General features: G+C 36.4%; 1 protein-coding gene across 4 annotated transcripts in view; it reads left to right on the forward strand.

Moving 5' to 3' along the window:
* The first annotated feature begins 3,539 nt into the window (after positions 1 to 3,539).
* The window catches only part of SEC63 (SEC63 homolog, protein translocation regulator), a 46,457-nt gene continuing 33,673 nt past the window's right edge, over positions 3,540 to 16,323 (forward strand). For 3 of the 4 annotated variants that reach the window (XM_026082743.1, XM_026082754.1, XM_026082761.1), the window contains exons 1-5: positions 3,540 to 3,630; positions 7,933 to 8,032; positions 8,866 to 8,980; positions 12,502 to 12,614; positions 14,506 to 14,567. In XM_026082743.1, coding sequence (XP_025938528.1) covers positions 3,555 to 3,630; positions 7,933 to 8,032; positions 8,866 to 8,980; positions 12,502 to 12,614; positions 14,506 to 14,567 — 466 coding nt within the window. In that variant the 5' untranslated portion in view covers positions 3,540 to 3,554. Of the gene's footprint in view, positions 3,631 to 7,932; positions 8,033 to 8,865; positions 8,981 to 12,501; positions 12,615 to 14,505; positions 14,568 to 16,323 lie in introns of those variants that run through there. The other variant, XM_026082769.1, reaches the window with a different exon arrangement.

Below are 16,323 nucleotides of genomic sequence, written 5' to 3' on the forward strand. Positions count from 1 at the left end.
CGAACTTGGACATGACCTCCTTGTGAATAAACTTTGGTAATGATCACAATAGTTTTTTACAACAATAGACATTAAAATTAGAAAATACCTATTTACATCATTTGAATATTCACTGGTATATTCACTGGTATTTTTAGTCCATAGTCTTTCATCAGAGTTCTGTGTGATTTGTGTCCTAAAACATGCTTTCTGGTTATATATTTTTTAAAAAAAATGATTGAGACAGTATTGGTCATTTGATAGCAGAAGTAGGAAAAAGTCTAAGACTTCAGCCTTTGTGTGTGTGTGTGTGTGTGTGTGTATATGCATATATATATTTCTGTGTGTGTATACATATATATGTATACACACACACACACACATATAGTATGCATTAAGGACTTGTAACTAGCTTTTGAATGGAAAAGAGAACCTTTCTAGAACTCAAAGTTGTGCACTAAAGTTTTAATACTTATTTTATAAATGGCAAAATCAGAAACTCTTGAGAACAGTATTTATACTGAGCCCTGTTACTCTCTTGATTTAATGGAACAGGTTGAATTCTGAGAAGCTCAGTACACTCAGGTCATATATTTAACTCAAGTGACTTGTATGCTGTGTGGATTACTTGTATGTCTTGCTGCATTGCATATGTATACATTTCTGAGGTTGGGATAGAGAGGGGATGACAGGCTGCGAACAGGTTTTATGGGAGTCCATCTTTAAAGTGGTCTTGGTATTTTCTAGGCCCCAAAACTCTGATACTCTGTGTCCCTTACTGAAAGAAATTGGTACACAAATTCTTTCTTTCAAAACCAAGCAGCATTCTCCTTCGGGTAAATTGTCTGTATCTGGTGTACAGAATGCTTCATGTGTACCTGATCGCATTTCTCTTTGTGACAGTGTCCACTGGGGCTTTATTTTAGACTTCCTGCCTTTGCTCTCCTTACTAGTCTGAAGGTGTAAAGGATGCAGAAGGCTCACACATACTCTACGGCTTTCCTACTGTTTGAGGTAGAATGATGGAAAACCTCTGGTTTCTTTTTATTCTGGACGCTATAGTTTTTTGTTGGTTTCTGGTTATCCTAGATGTTAACTGTATAGTTTAAAAAACAAGCAAACAAAAACTTACATGCTTTAAGTTAATACTTGTAATATTTTTTCCTAAAACTTACTTGTAATCAGTGTGACTGAAAGAAGATCCTGATGATTACAACTTTCCTATTCTGATATGATTCCAGGTGTATCTCCTTTCCTTTCCACTCTTCCAAAGTTACATGTCTCCAATAAATGACTAGTCTTGCCTCTTTCCTCAAAAAGATGTAAAAAGCGGGGAAAAAAATCTCTTAGATTTTCTTTTGGAGCGCTTGCTGGAGCCCTTGGAACCTGAGACAAAATGGTTAAGCCTAAATAAACATAATTTGTCAAGCATTCCTGAGGATAAAATACAGCCTCCTGTATCTTCAAAACAGACAAATAAAACCTATCTAACACCTATTATAGTAGAACAGCCAAGAATACTACCAATTCATTGTCAGAAAGGAGTAAAGTAGAAATTATTTCTTAAGTGAGGGCTAGTTTAGATTACCCTATGCTAGTTATTAAAAAGGAAACAAAACTCTTGCAGTTCTGCTTAGTGCTTTATGGTGTTTAGCCAAAACCAATTTGGATCCCAGATCTTCCTTTTGATGTCTTGACGTAGCTTAGTTACCTGGTACTGCCCATATATGACGTTCATTCTTATGGCACTGTTTTTATTGTGTTTAGTGAAGTCACGCCAACATGTATGTCACAGATTTTTCTGGCCACAAAAGTGTTTGTGTTCCTGAGCTGCCTGACAGTGTCCATATTGCCAGTGTTGTTTTTATTCATCAAGTTGACAGAGGTATGTCTGCTTTGTTACTGATCGCTAGTACTTTTGAGGTGTGAATCAGATTGTGGTAAAACAATATGCAGTTGCTACTTTCTATGAGGGTTTTGTTTTTTTGGAGAAAATTCTTCTATGAGAAGCCAAAGACTTTGTATTTTTATGATGTGGGGGGAAAAAGTGTGCAGAAAGTGGTGTGTGCGYCAGCTTCAAAAACAAACCTAAGTCAGGGATGGCTGAGTTGTAGGCCACAAATTGTATGTAATCTGAGTTCCTAACCCATCCTGTCACGGGTAAATGAACAGACATTGGACCACGTGCAAAAAGGCTTCTTCACTGTGAGGGTGGTTGTACACTGGAACAGGTTGCTCAGAGAAGTTGTGGAGTCTCCGTCCTTGGAGATGATCAAAACCCGACTGGACGCAGTCCTGGGCAACCTGCTCTAGCTGATCCTGGGTGGGGGAGGTTGGACTAGATGATTTCCAGATGTCCTATCCCACCTCAAATGTTCTGTGATACTGTGATATCTAAGAACTGTGTGGTCTGGGTTACCCACCCAGAAAAATTGGGTACTTCTGGCTTATTCATCCTAAAAGCTGTCTCCCTAAAGACCTGGAGATTCAAGAAGCATATGTAATTTCTGGCAGAGGAGTCAATTGTCTGCTTAGGCATTCTGTACTGATAATTTGTATTGTAGTCTAGAATATAGAGAAAGAGAAGCTTTAGTCACCAGTCGTGTGTGGGGTTTTTATTATTATTATTCATTCATACATATATATAATATATAAATAACATTGCTTTGAGCTTGTGGTTCAGATATTGCATACCTACTTGGATCAACATGAATTTGACTCTTAAATTTACAGATACTATGATCTCTAGTTGTTCTCTAGTTAAGGTAGGTAGCCAAATTGCCAGTTAACTTTCAGGACGGAAAAGTCTTAAAAATTACTTGAGGTTAATTATTTTACTCTCACCCAGAAGTAATAACCAGACTAATTAAAAATGAACTTTTTTTCCTTAATTATTTGTAGCTTAACTATGTTTGGCTCTTGATTTTATTTTTATTTGTCTGAAAGCTTTAAACAATTGTGCCACTTGATTAAAGTACTGACTACTGTTATTGGAGGACCTGAGTAGCTCTTCCCACATAGTTTTAAGAGACAGCACTTAAGTTTCCTTGTATCTATCACCACGTGTACTAATAATTGTTTTATTTCTTGAAAACCTAAGAAATATACTAAGATTTCAGTTTTAGCTGAATATTCCTATAGGGTTGCGAAGATATAACAGGCACTTGTGAAGTCTCTCTAGAAGGAAGAGAGATTTATTGATGAAAAGTTGCTTGTGAATCTCTGGAAGGAGGAAATGGAAGAATCGTGGCATGCTCCTCCAGATTATTCACAAGAGTGCACTGGCACTCTCTACATCCTCATCTAGGAGGGGTGCTTTAATTACCTTGATCCATGGATTATTGTTACTGCAATGAATTCAGAAGCCCAAGGATGGGCTTACACCTTTGCTTTTCAAGGCTGTCTAATACCCGTTTTAAGAATGGTAGGAGAGATGCAGTATTGTGAAAGGTTTTATCCATCAAATGAGAAGTCATTTTGACCACAAGAAAACTGTGTCTTTTCCCTATTTGTCTCCCTCTAATCTCCTATCAAAGGACAGTGTCTGAAGTGCTCTTATGCTGTAATGTGGAGCCATGCTCTGGAGTGAGAAGAAACAGAAAACTTTTATCTGCTTTTCAGACTTTGAACCTCTTTCCCTGGCAGAGCAAGGTACCATCCATTTTGCATTGCTGTTCAGGGTAAACCGTTGCAGAGAAATGTATTTTTTCCTGCATGCTCAGAGTCTGCAGGATATTGCAAGGGCAGAGTGCCAATTCTGTAGCATGGCAAAACCATTTGTGTAGAAGAAAGGTCCTCAGGAGGGGAAGGCAAAGCAGAAAAGGTCCCGATTTATTCACAACTTGTTCATTTGGAACACATTTGCTGCCTCTGGTAAGCACAGTAATTATCCAGTATTCAGATGCTTGCTAGATTTTTTTTCTTGTGCAGCCAGTCTCATTGTAACATGATAAGTATTTTCTTTGGTGCAATCACATATGTTGTCTGTAAATAAACAGGAAGTCTGTTTTTCCTGAATGCAGCAGAAATGTAACACTTTTTCTTACTCAGGGTGATGTTTCACCAGCAGCTTTCTGCCTAAGTTGGGACTGCTGCTGTCTTTACTCCCTCTTCCTTCTCCAAAGTAGCTGCCTGTTTTTGAATTCCACAAGTTATGAGATAGATGCATTAATGATGAGTTATGACAGAGGAAGTGCCTCAGGATAGCTTCCAATAATTTGAGTAAGTCTAGACTTTAGCTTCAATTTGGGAAGGATTTGACTTTCTCTCTTTATGTTCCAGACAGATAACTATAAACTGTCATTCATCTTTTTAATGCTCTGTTTCTTTTGGGGGTTGATAATCAAATGAGAGCATTGCAATCTCAAGACTGAAGTTTTTTTTTTTTTTTTTTCTTCTTTGATATGGTTTAATCAATTGTAATTAGAATTGATTTGGAGTTGTTTGTATGCATGTGTAAAATGCAGTGGCTCCTTAGCATCATAAAATATACTAGATAATGTTAATTCTGTATTAATCTGAAAATGTCTGCTGCACAGCATTACTGTCCTAAGATACCATTGCCAGGAACTCCTTAGCTGACTTGTGTGTCATGTTTACTTATCCAAAGGGCTTAATTTTTGCTCACACCACTTGCCTCTTTTTTTTCTTTGGTGCTATTTTCAAGACTGTACACAAAATATTACTCCTGCAAACTGTTATCAGAAGACCATTCAAAAACCTCAGTTCTCTGCTTATAATAAAACACCTTTAGTTTCTAGCCTATTTTTTTCCCCTGTGGTCAGTTATATTTGACCTACCAACTCTTGTTTAGCTTGCATATTTTTTTTTCTTCTCCTTGGTGTCTTCCCTTAAAGGCCTTTTGGAAGCTTTTTGGCACAATAATGTGAAGGGTATTGGCTGTTCTTGCAGGGAGGATGTAGATACAGAAAAAAGGAAAGGATTGTCTGGCACTTGTCAGGGCTGGACAGTAGGCAGATTTTAGAACTAGGGCATTGTGTCACAGGGCACAGCGTGGCACAGATTTTTAAAGACAGGATGCAGCATCTTGGTAAAAGCATCCTAGCAAAAACACTGAAAGGAGTCATATCCTGTTCGGTTTAGTTTTATAGGATTAAGTAAACCAAGTTCTCTTAGTCACCTCTGAGTCCCTTCCAAGTTCTCTTAGTCATCTTCCATTTCCCCAAGCACACTGCTGATCTRTTTCCACATTAGTTTCAGGTGTTTCTCCAAGCAACATAGTTAAAACAGTTTCCAAATAGCACTGCCCCACAGTTGTGCTGCAGAAGTGTTCGGGAGGTTGTATTATGAATTGGATCACGTAGCTGATCTGATTCAGCATGRTTGAACTGAACAGTTGGCTTCATCTTGCTTCAAAGTAGCACAACCGCATTTATAGACAATATTTGAAATGAGACATTTGCACTTCACATCCAGCCCATCTGTCTTCTGTTAGGTTTATCATGTCTGATTTGTTCAAGGATCACAGGTGACTTTCATAAAAACATGACATTATGGCTCATAGTTGTCCAGTGGCCGCTTGGAATCCCCAGAACATTTTCCTTCTTGTTTCTGTAGCAAAATTCTTTAGTTCCCAGGTGCATGGTCTTGCATTATTTAACATAATTTGCTGTCTAGATCATAAGGCCATCGGCTTTTTTGATATGCCAGTTCTAGGTGCTGGTAATGCCTCTTAGCTTTGCATCAATAACTTTTAGTTTAATTTTAAGTGATAATTAGCTCACTCCTTGTTGTGGTAGATCCATTACTGAATCAATATCGATCTCCAATAATTTTCATTTTAATAGGAAAAAAATTGCAGAGAACATACCAAATTAGTTTGATGCAATCTACCATTAGGGAGTCAGTGTTGCATTTTAATCCTATTTTCATTGCCTGCTTAGTTTTCCTTCACGATGTATTCAGAAGTCTTGCACAACAGTGAGATGAAATTAAGTGTGCACTTGCTTAAACAAATATTAATCATATCCTTTTTGTTTATGAAGTTTCACATTTGATACCTATTTTAAGTATGTGAATAATTCTTGCAGATCAGAAGAACCCTACTTGTTACTCAGAAATGTGAGACAAGTTCAGAGGCTTATTTTGGAGCCCTGTATGAATTGAATCACACACAAGGGATTGAATTATTCCCTCTTATCTGCATCTCTTCCTCTTTGAGGGTGGTAGGAGTAGTAAAATAACCTTCAGAAACTCGATGTGATGCCCCAACTCCAGATTGTTAGAGGTTCAGAGGAATCGCATTAAACTGTTTCGTATCATGTTGAGGTTTTGGGAAGGTATACTCTGTAGAATTAAATAGTTCAAAATAAGCTGATGGATTTGTTTTATTCAGCATTATTTGTCCCTGCAAGCTTTAATTTTTGTCTGCTTTACTAGTCTGTGACTGATCAGGTATCATCTGTGTTCCCACACACTCCTTCTGCTAAATCAGCCAGGGTTGACAATACAGTCCTATGCCCACATCTGATCCAGATGAATCCTGGTTGATCTGGTGCACAGTATTGCTGTTTATGATCATGGTTTTTTGGCCTCGGATAGTTTGGTGACTAAGAATTGAAGCTGCTAGATATTTCACTGGAATTGCATGCTTACAAATTCAGTTAGATTACTGTGCACCTTATCCTTACAAAAGATCTTCAGAATAACTCATCGTTTTCCATGATAACCTTTCAAAAATTTAGCAAAGAACAATATTTCCATGCATCATAATTGCTACTTTATTTAACTGCAGGTCATCACCTTGTTAAAAGTGAAGACTTCAGAAATAAGACTTTTCTAGGAGGTGGTTGACATGTGCTTTGGATCAAAGTTGTTCACACATTTAGATAATTCACAATACTTGTATTAAAATGGTGTATTTAGCCTGTTTATGTTCACAGGCAACATCTAAATGTATTGAGATAGGTTGAGGATTTTTCTCTTAATTCTACTTCAGTCTGAAAATGGCCAAATGGTCTTATTTTTTTGCAGGTAGAATAATTATAGTGACCTCCTCACTTTAGAAGTGTTGCAGGTCAGACTGCTTATCCAAATAGACAAGTTACTTAAAAGATAGACAGGAGTGAAGCTGCTTTATAACGTACAATTTCAGTGCTAACGAAATTGCTCTTTGCTTTCCACCATGTTTTTCTTAGTGTGAAAGACTTCTCTGACTAAGACTAACTTTGGTCTTGATCAATGCTCAATTACAACTCAAATTCTCCTAACAGAGATAGCTTCCATGTCTTGTCATGGTGATGGTGACAATATTGATACAATTTAGCTCTAGTCCCTTTCTGCCATAAAAGGAGGTAGGGAGAAATCTTGCTGACTAATTTGTCATTAGTGCATACACTCCCTTGCTAAGGGCACATATTGCTGAGCTATATGGCCCAAGTAAATAGATAGCGTCTTTCCTCCTTTTCCCTCTCAACAGGTAAAAGTAGATGAAGGCCGGTTACAAAAAAGTAAATGTTGCAAAGAGGAGGAAAGTGCATCATATTTTGAATGGAGAAATTGTTTCTCTAGCCTCACTGCTCAGTTGTATAAAGACACTGTTCTGCACCTTTTTTTTTTTCCCTGCACACAGTGGCTGATATATTGAAAGGGAAGACTTGTTGGAGTTGACTATAAAATGACAGAGGTAAATTTTACAGTTGTGCATTAGACAAGCAAAGACTAGGTTCACAAGTGGTGTTTGCTTTGTGGCATGTGGCAACGATAACTGATTCCTTCTAGATAGTGCAGAATAGTCTGGACAAACTTCTTATGGTTGTGGAGTGTTCAGCATCACTCAAACAGCTGAAAAGCATTCTTTACTCCTATAATTCTGAAACTTGTGTTAGTCCTCAGACTGACGTTGTACTACTTACACTGGGATGAAGTGAGCATATTTGTCATTCTGCTTTTTGTCAGATCAGTTAATCAGAATCTTTCTTGTTATTTTTATAGAGCAAATTCGATTAAAGAATATAAGAAATGTATATGGAAGATGCTTGTGGTATCGTTTGCGACTGTTAAAACCACAGCAAAACATAATTCCTACAGTAAAGTAAGTATGTTTCATTTGCATGCCTTTTCTCACTTAAGCAATTATTACATTTTTATTTTTATAAAAATATATTTTTTATAATCAAAGCAGCTGGAATTAGTTATATAATAATAGCTTTCATGTCACAGAGGAAACATTTACAATATGCTGCATTTGGATAATGAATAATTAATCATTATGATCTAGTAGGGCTTGAAATACAGATGAATGCTGTTTGCAGCTTGCCAAATACCTGCTAAATGAAACCAGTGAACCTCAGCACTAATAAATATGTAAACAATTCATTTATTTCAAAAAAGGAAAAAAATGCTCACTCCTTCACTGAAATTAGTGGTAGTAATGATGCCCTTTGATTTAAATACCTAAACATATATATTTAAATCTATAATAGTAATCATTTGCATGTTCAGAGTTCAAGTCTTTRTTTCCTTCCGTTCTTTGTTTCTTACTCCTGCCCACAAAATATGTTCTTCTCTGTTATGTATCTTTTTTCATCTTTTTTTTGAAATGTTGCCTTTGTGTAGGATTAGGTTAAAACCATTCTTTAGAGATAAGAAATGCTATTTTATACCTACTAAGGACAGACAGTTAAAGAATGTAAAGAGTCTTTGCTGATATTGACTTGCTTGTTTAAAAAAGAAATTAATTAGAAATCAGGTCAGTGCTCTCATCTGTGTCCGAGGCTGTAAAACACTCATACCTGCCTTAAAATTGCTTTATTTTTTCTTGGTGTTTTTTTAAGATTGATATCAAATGACTTCATCTGGTATTTATAGAATTGTATTGGACCTAGTGGATTTGTGCATTTTTTTTTTATTATTTTTTCCAAACAGGAAAATAATCCTCCTTGCTGGATGGGCATTATTTTTGTTTCTTGCCTACAAGGTTTCCAAAACAGACAGAGAGTATCAAGAATACAACCCTTATGAGGTTTTGCATTTGGATCCTGTAAGTAATAGCATCTTTCAATAGTCTTTACTACTGTGACTGTATGTTCTATGCTATATGCCAAATTTAGGACTTGCTTTTTAAACAACCTAAGTATAACCAGTGTAAGCTAAATTCAGTGAATATACCTAATGGTTTTGTTGTTTTTTGGCATCTGAAAGTTGCTGCTGCATATTGTAAAATCCATAGTTAGATACTCTTGCACGTATCTGTAGTAGTTTATAACTTGCCTAGCTAACTCCTTCAAAATTCTAATGACTTTCTTAATATAGTGAGGTGGAAATTTTATCTGTTTTTGGGTCTTACTATGACATTATTTTCCTTTTTCCTCAATTAGTGCAGAAAGATTTATTTCTGTCTTTGTGGGTAGAGTGAAACTGTATATAGTTGCTAATTTCAGTAAATGTGTTAAGGAAAATCATTCTGCTTTGGTACACCTTATGGAAGCCCTCTTGATAGCCATTTTCAGGGATGCTGGTGAACAAAATGTGTAAGCAAGAACACTGATTCATGTGATTCGCAGTTTTTTGTATAATTTCTCTGGTAAATGGAAAGATATGCTAAAAAATATTGGTGATATGCATTTTGCTGTAGTAAAGATTACCTTGAATCTCAGTTGCATCTATAGATGGAGTATTGAGAACAACAAACTCTAAATAGCAAGAGGAGCCAGTTAGTTTATTAAGATGATTTTAAAAAAAGATACAGTGTTTCTCTAGAAAAAAGAGCTCTAGTGCTTTATTTATATTGAAGGTCTAATTCAGAACAGATTTTAAAAGGTGCCTTGGAAATCTGGAGGAGACTAATAGACCTTTTGGACATAGCTTAAACTCTTATTTAATCTTGTCAAACTCTTTTCTTAGTTTTAACCACAATATCTCAAGGAAATATTCTACTTATGCTAATTATTTGTAGATACAAAACTACTGTTTTGAATAGCAGTAGAGTCATCTTTTCAGCACTGAAGTCTGAGGTATGTTATACTCTCCAGGCTAAGGAAATGCATTGTGCATAGAGCTCAACAACGAATAGGGAAGGACTGTATGTATACCCATTTGGATTTAACTTGATATGTATTGCTAGTGTGGGAAAGCTTAATATGAATACGAACATTAACAAATGCATCTTTTACCATTTAATGATATGGCTTGTCAGCATAAGGATAGGCATCACTGGTAATGCTTCTTTGTGCCCGGGAAGCTATTATAGCAGATCTGTGGACTACAGTCTTTTTCTAGCTAGGTATAGAACAAGACCTGTCTGTCATGGTCAGTAGGCAAATTATTTAAATTCAACCTCTGTGCAGTTCCTCTATGAATGACTGATTGCTGACTTGTTTTCTCTTACTGATGCACGGGAATTCTTCTAGTGAATGGTATCTGTTAGAACTGTGCAGTTTAAATGTTCTTATACGTGGGCTAACTTTGGTTAAATAAATCAGGCTAGGGAGTAGGTCGTCAGGGGATTTTCTTCTCTCACTGTTAGCAAATTTTTCCAAGTAACAACCCTGAGGAAAAAACCATATAAATGTACTGAAGTATAACTTAATCTTTATTAACTAAAATTTGTGAATGTACTCAAGACGCGTAGCTCTTAGTCCAGGCAAAGAGACCAATACTGGAATGCACTGAGAACTGATAGAGGAATGGAGTGCATAGACCAGTGAGAAGGACTGTTGGTGTTGGAGATGTTACAGGGTAGACAAAGAGATCGGTATGAAGAAAGATTGGTTGAAGTAGGGTTGTGTAATAGAATCTGAGATTCCAGAGCATGTTTGTTCTTCATATTTCTGTGCTATTAGAAGATACATCCCCTTGAAAATCCCCTGGAAAAGTTTCTTAGTTCAGCCTACATGAAAGTTAACGGCCTTATTCTATTATCACTCAAGTGAAACCTTAGAATCATTGCCAGCCCTGCTGATTAACGATATGGATGTTGAAGTGATGTCAGATATTGAAAATGTTGTTGCAGTTAAAAARCAAAACAAAAGTACTTTTGTTGTGGAAAAAATGATGAAAAGGTTTCTGATGCAAGCACTTGGAAGTTTTGATGCACCATAATTAATGTGATTCCTTGCTTTCACACCATGGCCTAAATTATTTTTTTTATTTTAGGTTAGCATTTAAGTGTGTAACTAGAGGCTCTAGAGGCTTTTTTTTTTTCTCCAGGGGACCTTTAATTCACTAGGCATACAGCATGGACGAAGTTCAATTAATGTACACATACTTTATATATAATATCGTCATTTTGTTTTGAACACAGAATAGCTCATTTTGGAGCATATTACTTAAATTCATTGATATATGAGGCAGTTGGATAGTATTACTGATAAATTGAACAAATGACCTTAGTACCATTTTACAAGTGGGATCCAAGACAGAAAGGTGAAGATAAAATTGGTTATAATTCTGGTTTCCTCGAGTAAGCAGGACCTTCATTTTTTTTGTAAGTGTAGTTAGTGTAGGGAAGCTCCATGTTCCAAGCACAGCGCTGACTGACGTTAGCTGTCCTAGATGGCTAGTCAGGCCTAGCTGCTGCAGTCTAGCATTTGAAAATGAGGAGTAAGCAATTAATGATATATGGAAAGTTTGTTCCCGCACAAGCATGCAGGCTCTGTGGCAGGGGAAAGAGAATTTTTTTTTTTTTTTTGGGGGGGGGGGAGGTAACATTCATCAAAGCCGTGAAAATGCCTCTCTTCCTTTCCTGCAAACTGTGTGATCTGTTTTGCACTTTCCAGCTTCCCGCTGTCTTAATCTGACATATCTCATGTAGTCTTGAAATGACTGTTTTTTCTCAAAATCTAATTTATTGTGGAGTGAATTCATCCTGAGCATTAAATGAGGGAGGCGTGCTGTTGAAAGATAGTGGTGCAAAATGATAGATACATTGGATAAAAAGAGATAAAATAAAGGTAACATAGCAAATAAAGCTTAAGGGTAACTTAATTTCTGGTCTAACTTTATTAGAACAGTATCATCATTTATAAATAACTTCTTGTGTGTTTATTATGCACTTAAGGTCAGCCTGCTAGGCCTCTCTACTGCCAAAGTGTTGAAAAGTTCTTTGGTAATGGTTCTGTGAAACTTATCCAATAACTTGCTAGGAAAACTTTATCTGTGCTTATGTTAGCATTTTGGGAGTTTTCTTGAGGGATGAAGTTCACGGCCCAACCTGAAATTTAATGCGCAGCGGTTTGGGTGGAATTTAACAACATTCTGTAGTATAATAAACATTTATCTTTTTCTCAAGTATAGATAATGTGTTCCTTTTAGTCAATAAGTTTGAAATAATTTATGGGCAGGATGGTTCTAGTCAAAGGCATTCTTATGTGGCAGGGCAATCTACTATTCAATATGAAATGCATATACAGTTTCATGATCGCGTCATATTAAAACAAAACTGTTTAGGTAATGGTTCAGAGAAATATTGCGTAATGTACTTTAGAATACAGACATAGTGGAAGAGATTTATTTGGTTTAAGATATTTATTAATAACACAAAGTTTTTGATTTGTTTTTAAGGGAGCAAGTGTATCTGAAATTAAGAAACAATACCGTGCACTGTCACTAAAATACCATCCGGATAAAGGAGGAGATGAAGTTATGTTCATGAGGATTGCTAAGGCTTATGCAGCGTAAGTTTGTTGTCTGCGAAAAACAAGAACTTGATATTATGGGCAGGGAAACCTGTAAGGTAGTGGCAGGGATGACCTAAGCAGCCAGGAAAAATGTCTTCAGGTACATAATGAAAGTCAAAACATGTCTCAGTACAATAGATTCCTGTTTAGTGTACAAGTTAGGGAGAATAATTCAATTGTTTTGCCACTCAAAATGTTCTGGAAAGTTACTTCTTTGTATTAAACTTTCACGTCAGCTAGGAAAAGTGCTTCCAGTGATACTTACTATATCTTAAAGATGACAAAGAACAAAACAGGTATTTGCAGTGTTTAAGCGACAAACCCCTTTATGGCAATTTTGAAAGCGTGGTTTAGAACATAAGTGTACTGTTCATTTCACATGATGATAAAGCTTAAGAGCAAGGTACATTATTTCAGCCCTGTTTTCATCTAGCAACAGAGATGTTTCATTTTGGCTCTGACTCACTTCTCTCTCAGCTCCCCCACGTCTCTTTCCATTCAAACTTGTTATGCGGTCCTGATCTTTAACTTGGTGACTGTTTCAGATTATCTGTGTAGTTCTTAATGGCTGAATCCTCTTTTCCTTCAGAGTGTTGTTCCAGTCATACCTCTGCTTATAGCTTTCCTTGGATCTGAGAGTTGATGTGCAATATTAGGATTCAGTCTAGAAGAAATCCCTCTTTTTCTGTAATCAAAATGTGTGTGGTTTTTTAAAAGCTGTTTGTACACTGAATCTTGGTATAACTTAATGTTCTTTCTACTCTAAATGATCATCCAAGGACATAGCAAGTTGGTGACTTCTATTTTTTAAGTCAGTTGCCGATGTGATTGACCTTAGTGACTGTTTGAATGACTTGTCTGGGGTGGGCTGAGAAGGAGAGCTAACACCAGGCTCTTCTGAGCAGTTTTAAAATTATTCTTTCTGCTTATAAACATTTGCATCACTGTGGAAGTATCTTTAATAGGATATTCTGGGATTACTTCCTAAACTCCTTAAACATCTCCCTTCTTTATTTTAAAATTAGTGCTCAAGTGCTTGGTGAATACAGTTTGATACTTCAAACCCTAGTGCAAAAGCTGTGGCAGAGGCATATCTTCAAGTGAGTCACAGTGAAGTTCCTCTGGCCATGCAGTCTTGAAGGAATATAAAACCTACCCAATCAATGAGTCTGCTTGGTAAAGTCCGAGAGACCTAGAAACGGTTCAGGAGACCTCTGGCTTACTCACTAGGTCTCTTCTGTGACACAAGATTTTCTGCATAGTGAATGAGGGGTGTTCTGTTTCCAAAAGCAGTGTTCTTCCGTGTAGTAACAGAGATTCTGTGTGTAAAAGTGGTATAAGCAGTAAAGTATATTGCCAAGAAACTGTCAGTACAGAACAGATTTAGAAACTGTAAGATTTAGGAGGTAGTACCTTTTCATTTATTTATTTCCCTCTTCTTAAATATAAAACTAGGTAGTTTCAGGGGAAAAAAAAAAAGCCATCAAAGGCTAAAAGTCTAAAATAAAAGACTGGATGAACAACTTCCACCATAGCAACTCATCCTGCATATTGACCTTCCACCCAAAAAAAGACATTTTCAGTCCTTGTCTTTTGAGGTTTGCTATACTGTAACTTGTCATTGAAAAGTCATTTTTGTTAAAGGAGTACACAGTCATTCTCGTAAAACAGGATATAATTGTTCCATTGCCTGTGTATTATGAAGGAATGAAGCAGTATTGTTTTGTTATGACAGATTTCATACATCAATAACATAACTTATGTATGGTTTGTCAAATGATCTCTGAAACATRATATAAATGCTACATTTTAACATTTCTGTATATACTAATTATCTAGAGAAGTTCATTTACTTTTATATTAACTTAATATCTCTTCTTGAAATTAGCTTAACTGATGAAGAATCACGAAAAAATTGGGAAGAATTTGGTAATCCAGATGGACCACAAGGTAAAAAAAAATTAAAGAACTTAAGTCTGTGTGTCTTAAACTGTGCCCTATGTGATCATCTGAGAAGCACTCAGTATGTATGAAATAACTTTTTCCTTTGATTTAAAGGAACACAGGTTAATTTTTTGCTTGTGAAACTGGAAAAATAAAGGTTCTGGGAGGGGAAAAGGAAAGCCAAGAAAGATTTTGCTTTTAAGTTTGTCAAACTTCTTACTAAAAAAAAAAAAAAAGAAAGAGAGAGAGAAAGGTGTGTGTGTTTGTTTTTTTTTTTTTTTTAATTAGCCAGCTTCAGTAACTTTCTAGAGAGCATTGCCAGTATTAAAAGAATGGAAGATAAAAGCAGAAACTTGTCAGTTTTAAGCATTTCTTTGTATTTATAATCTGATACTATAAATGTGTGTTGAAAAGTAAACTACTAGCCATAATGCAGTAAACGCACTTTGGGATGTATGTGAGGATATGTGTGTATTTAAATACTGTATACACATCTGCCTTCCATTTGATGGAAACAGTGCAGTTTGAGTGTAGCTCTGTGCTACCTTCATTTTGAGGAATCCTCGTGATTATCCCTATGTTAGTAGGCTCTTCCTGGGCAAGTAGCTACATGTGAATTATCCTAATGATGGTGTATTAAAATTGTAGAGTGGATGGTCCACACTGTAAAACAATATAGAATGGAAAGTTAATAGAGTTTTCCTACTATTTGCAATTGCATCAGTCACTTGTATAACATTTTTGTGACAGTGGTTTAAGTGGGCTAGTTAGGAGGAAGAATATTATGTATTCCTAGCTGTTTCTAATACTCCTTACAAGCAAAAGAAAACCTGCAATTTGGTAAGACCAACCTGCATAGATCTGCTGTTGTTGATGCCCTGAAGTCTGAGAGACTAAGTAATACTGCATATCTACGTGGAACGAGTTAAGGCCAGCCTGGAAACTGTAAATGGAATTTTTAACTTAAATGTGAAGTTACAGGATGACACATGACATAAATCTGTGCTGGAAATTCTTCTTCTTATATCCATTCAATTGGGGAACTGGAAGAAAAAACATAAAAAAAAAATAATTTAAAAAAAACAAACCACTACCAAAACCCTGGACCAACATTTCAAAGAAACAATCTTCCCCATCCCTTCAAAAAAAACAACAACTGTCCTAGCTAAATCGTACCTTAACTAAGGCATTTCTGGTGGACTAAGGTGATGGTTTCATTTCTTTGACCATTTCATTTTATAGCATAGCAAATTCCTTTCAGTTTCTAGCTTTTGTTGCTTTCCTAGCCAAGTAAGTAGGAGGACTCTGTCCCTCTCACTGCAAAATACAAAAAAGGACTTGCTTCAGAAATGCTGTCCCAGTATCAGCCAAACAGCAATATGGATGTTAAATAAAGTCCAGTAGATGTACAAGCAGCTTTCCTAGGGTCTTTCTCAGATGCTGAACTGTGTTTTGCATCCACCAGCTACTTTGTTTTGCCAGGACATAGGGCTTTGAGTTGGGCAGTATGTCAGGGTCCTTGAACTGGCCCAAAGCTGTGACTTCAAAAGAAGGCTTAGCCAGATGCACSTATGAGGATTTAAAGGCAAGAAGATCCTTGTATGGTATGCTCAGATATAGCTTTCACAAACTTCAGGGACTCTGGATTCCTAAAGGGCAAAGTGAAATAATTCTTCTGTAGGGCAGCAGTTCATACTGTTAGTGTGCAAGCCCTCTGCTCTTCTGAAACTTTAACTTGGAGTACACTGGAATAGGAGTTCTC

Source organism: Apteryx rowi, unplaced genomic scaffold (genome assembly GCF_003343035.1).
Source record: "Apteryx rowi isolate R43461 unplaced genomic scaffold, aptRow1 scaffold_1172, whole genome shotgun sequence".
NCBI classification, from domain to species: Eukaryota; Metazoa; Chordata; class Aves; order Apterygiformes; family Apterygidae; genus Apteryx; species Apteryx rowi.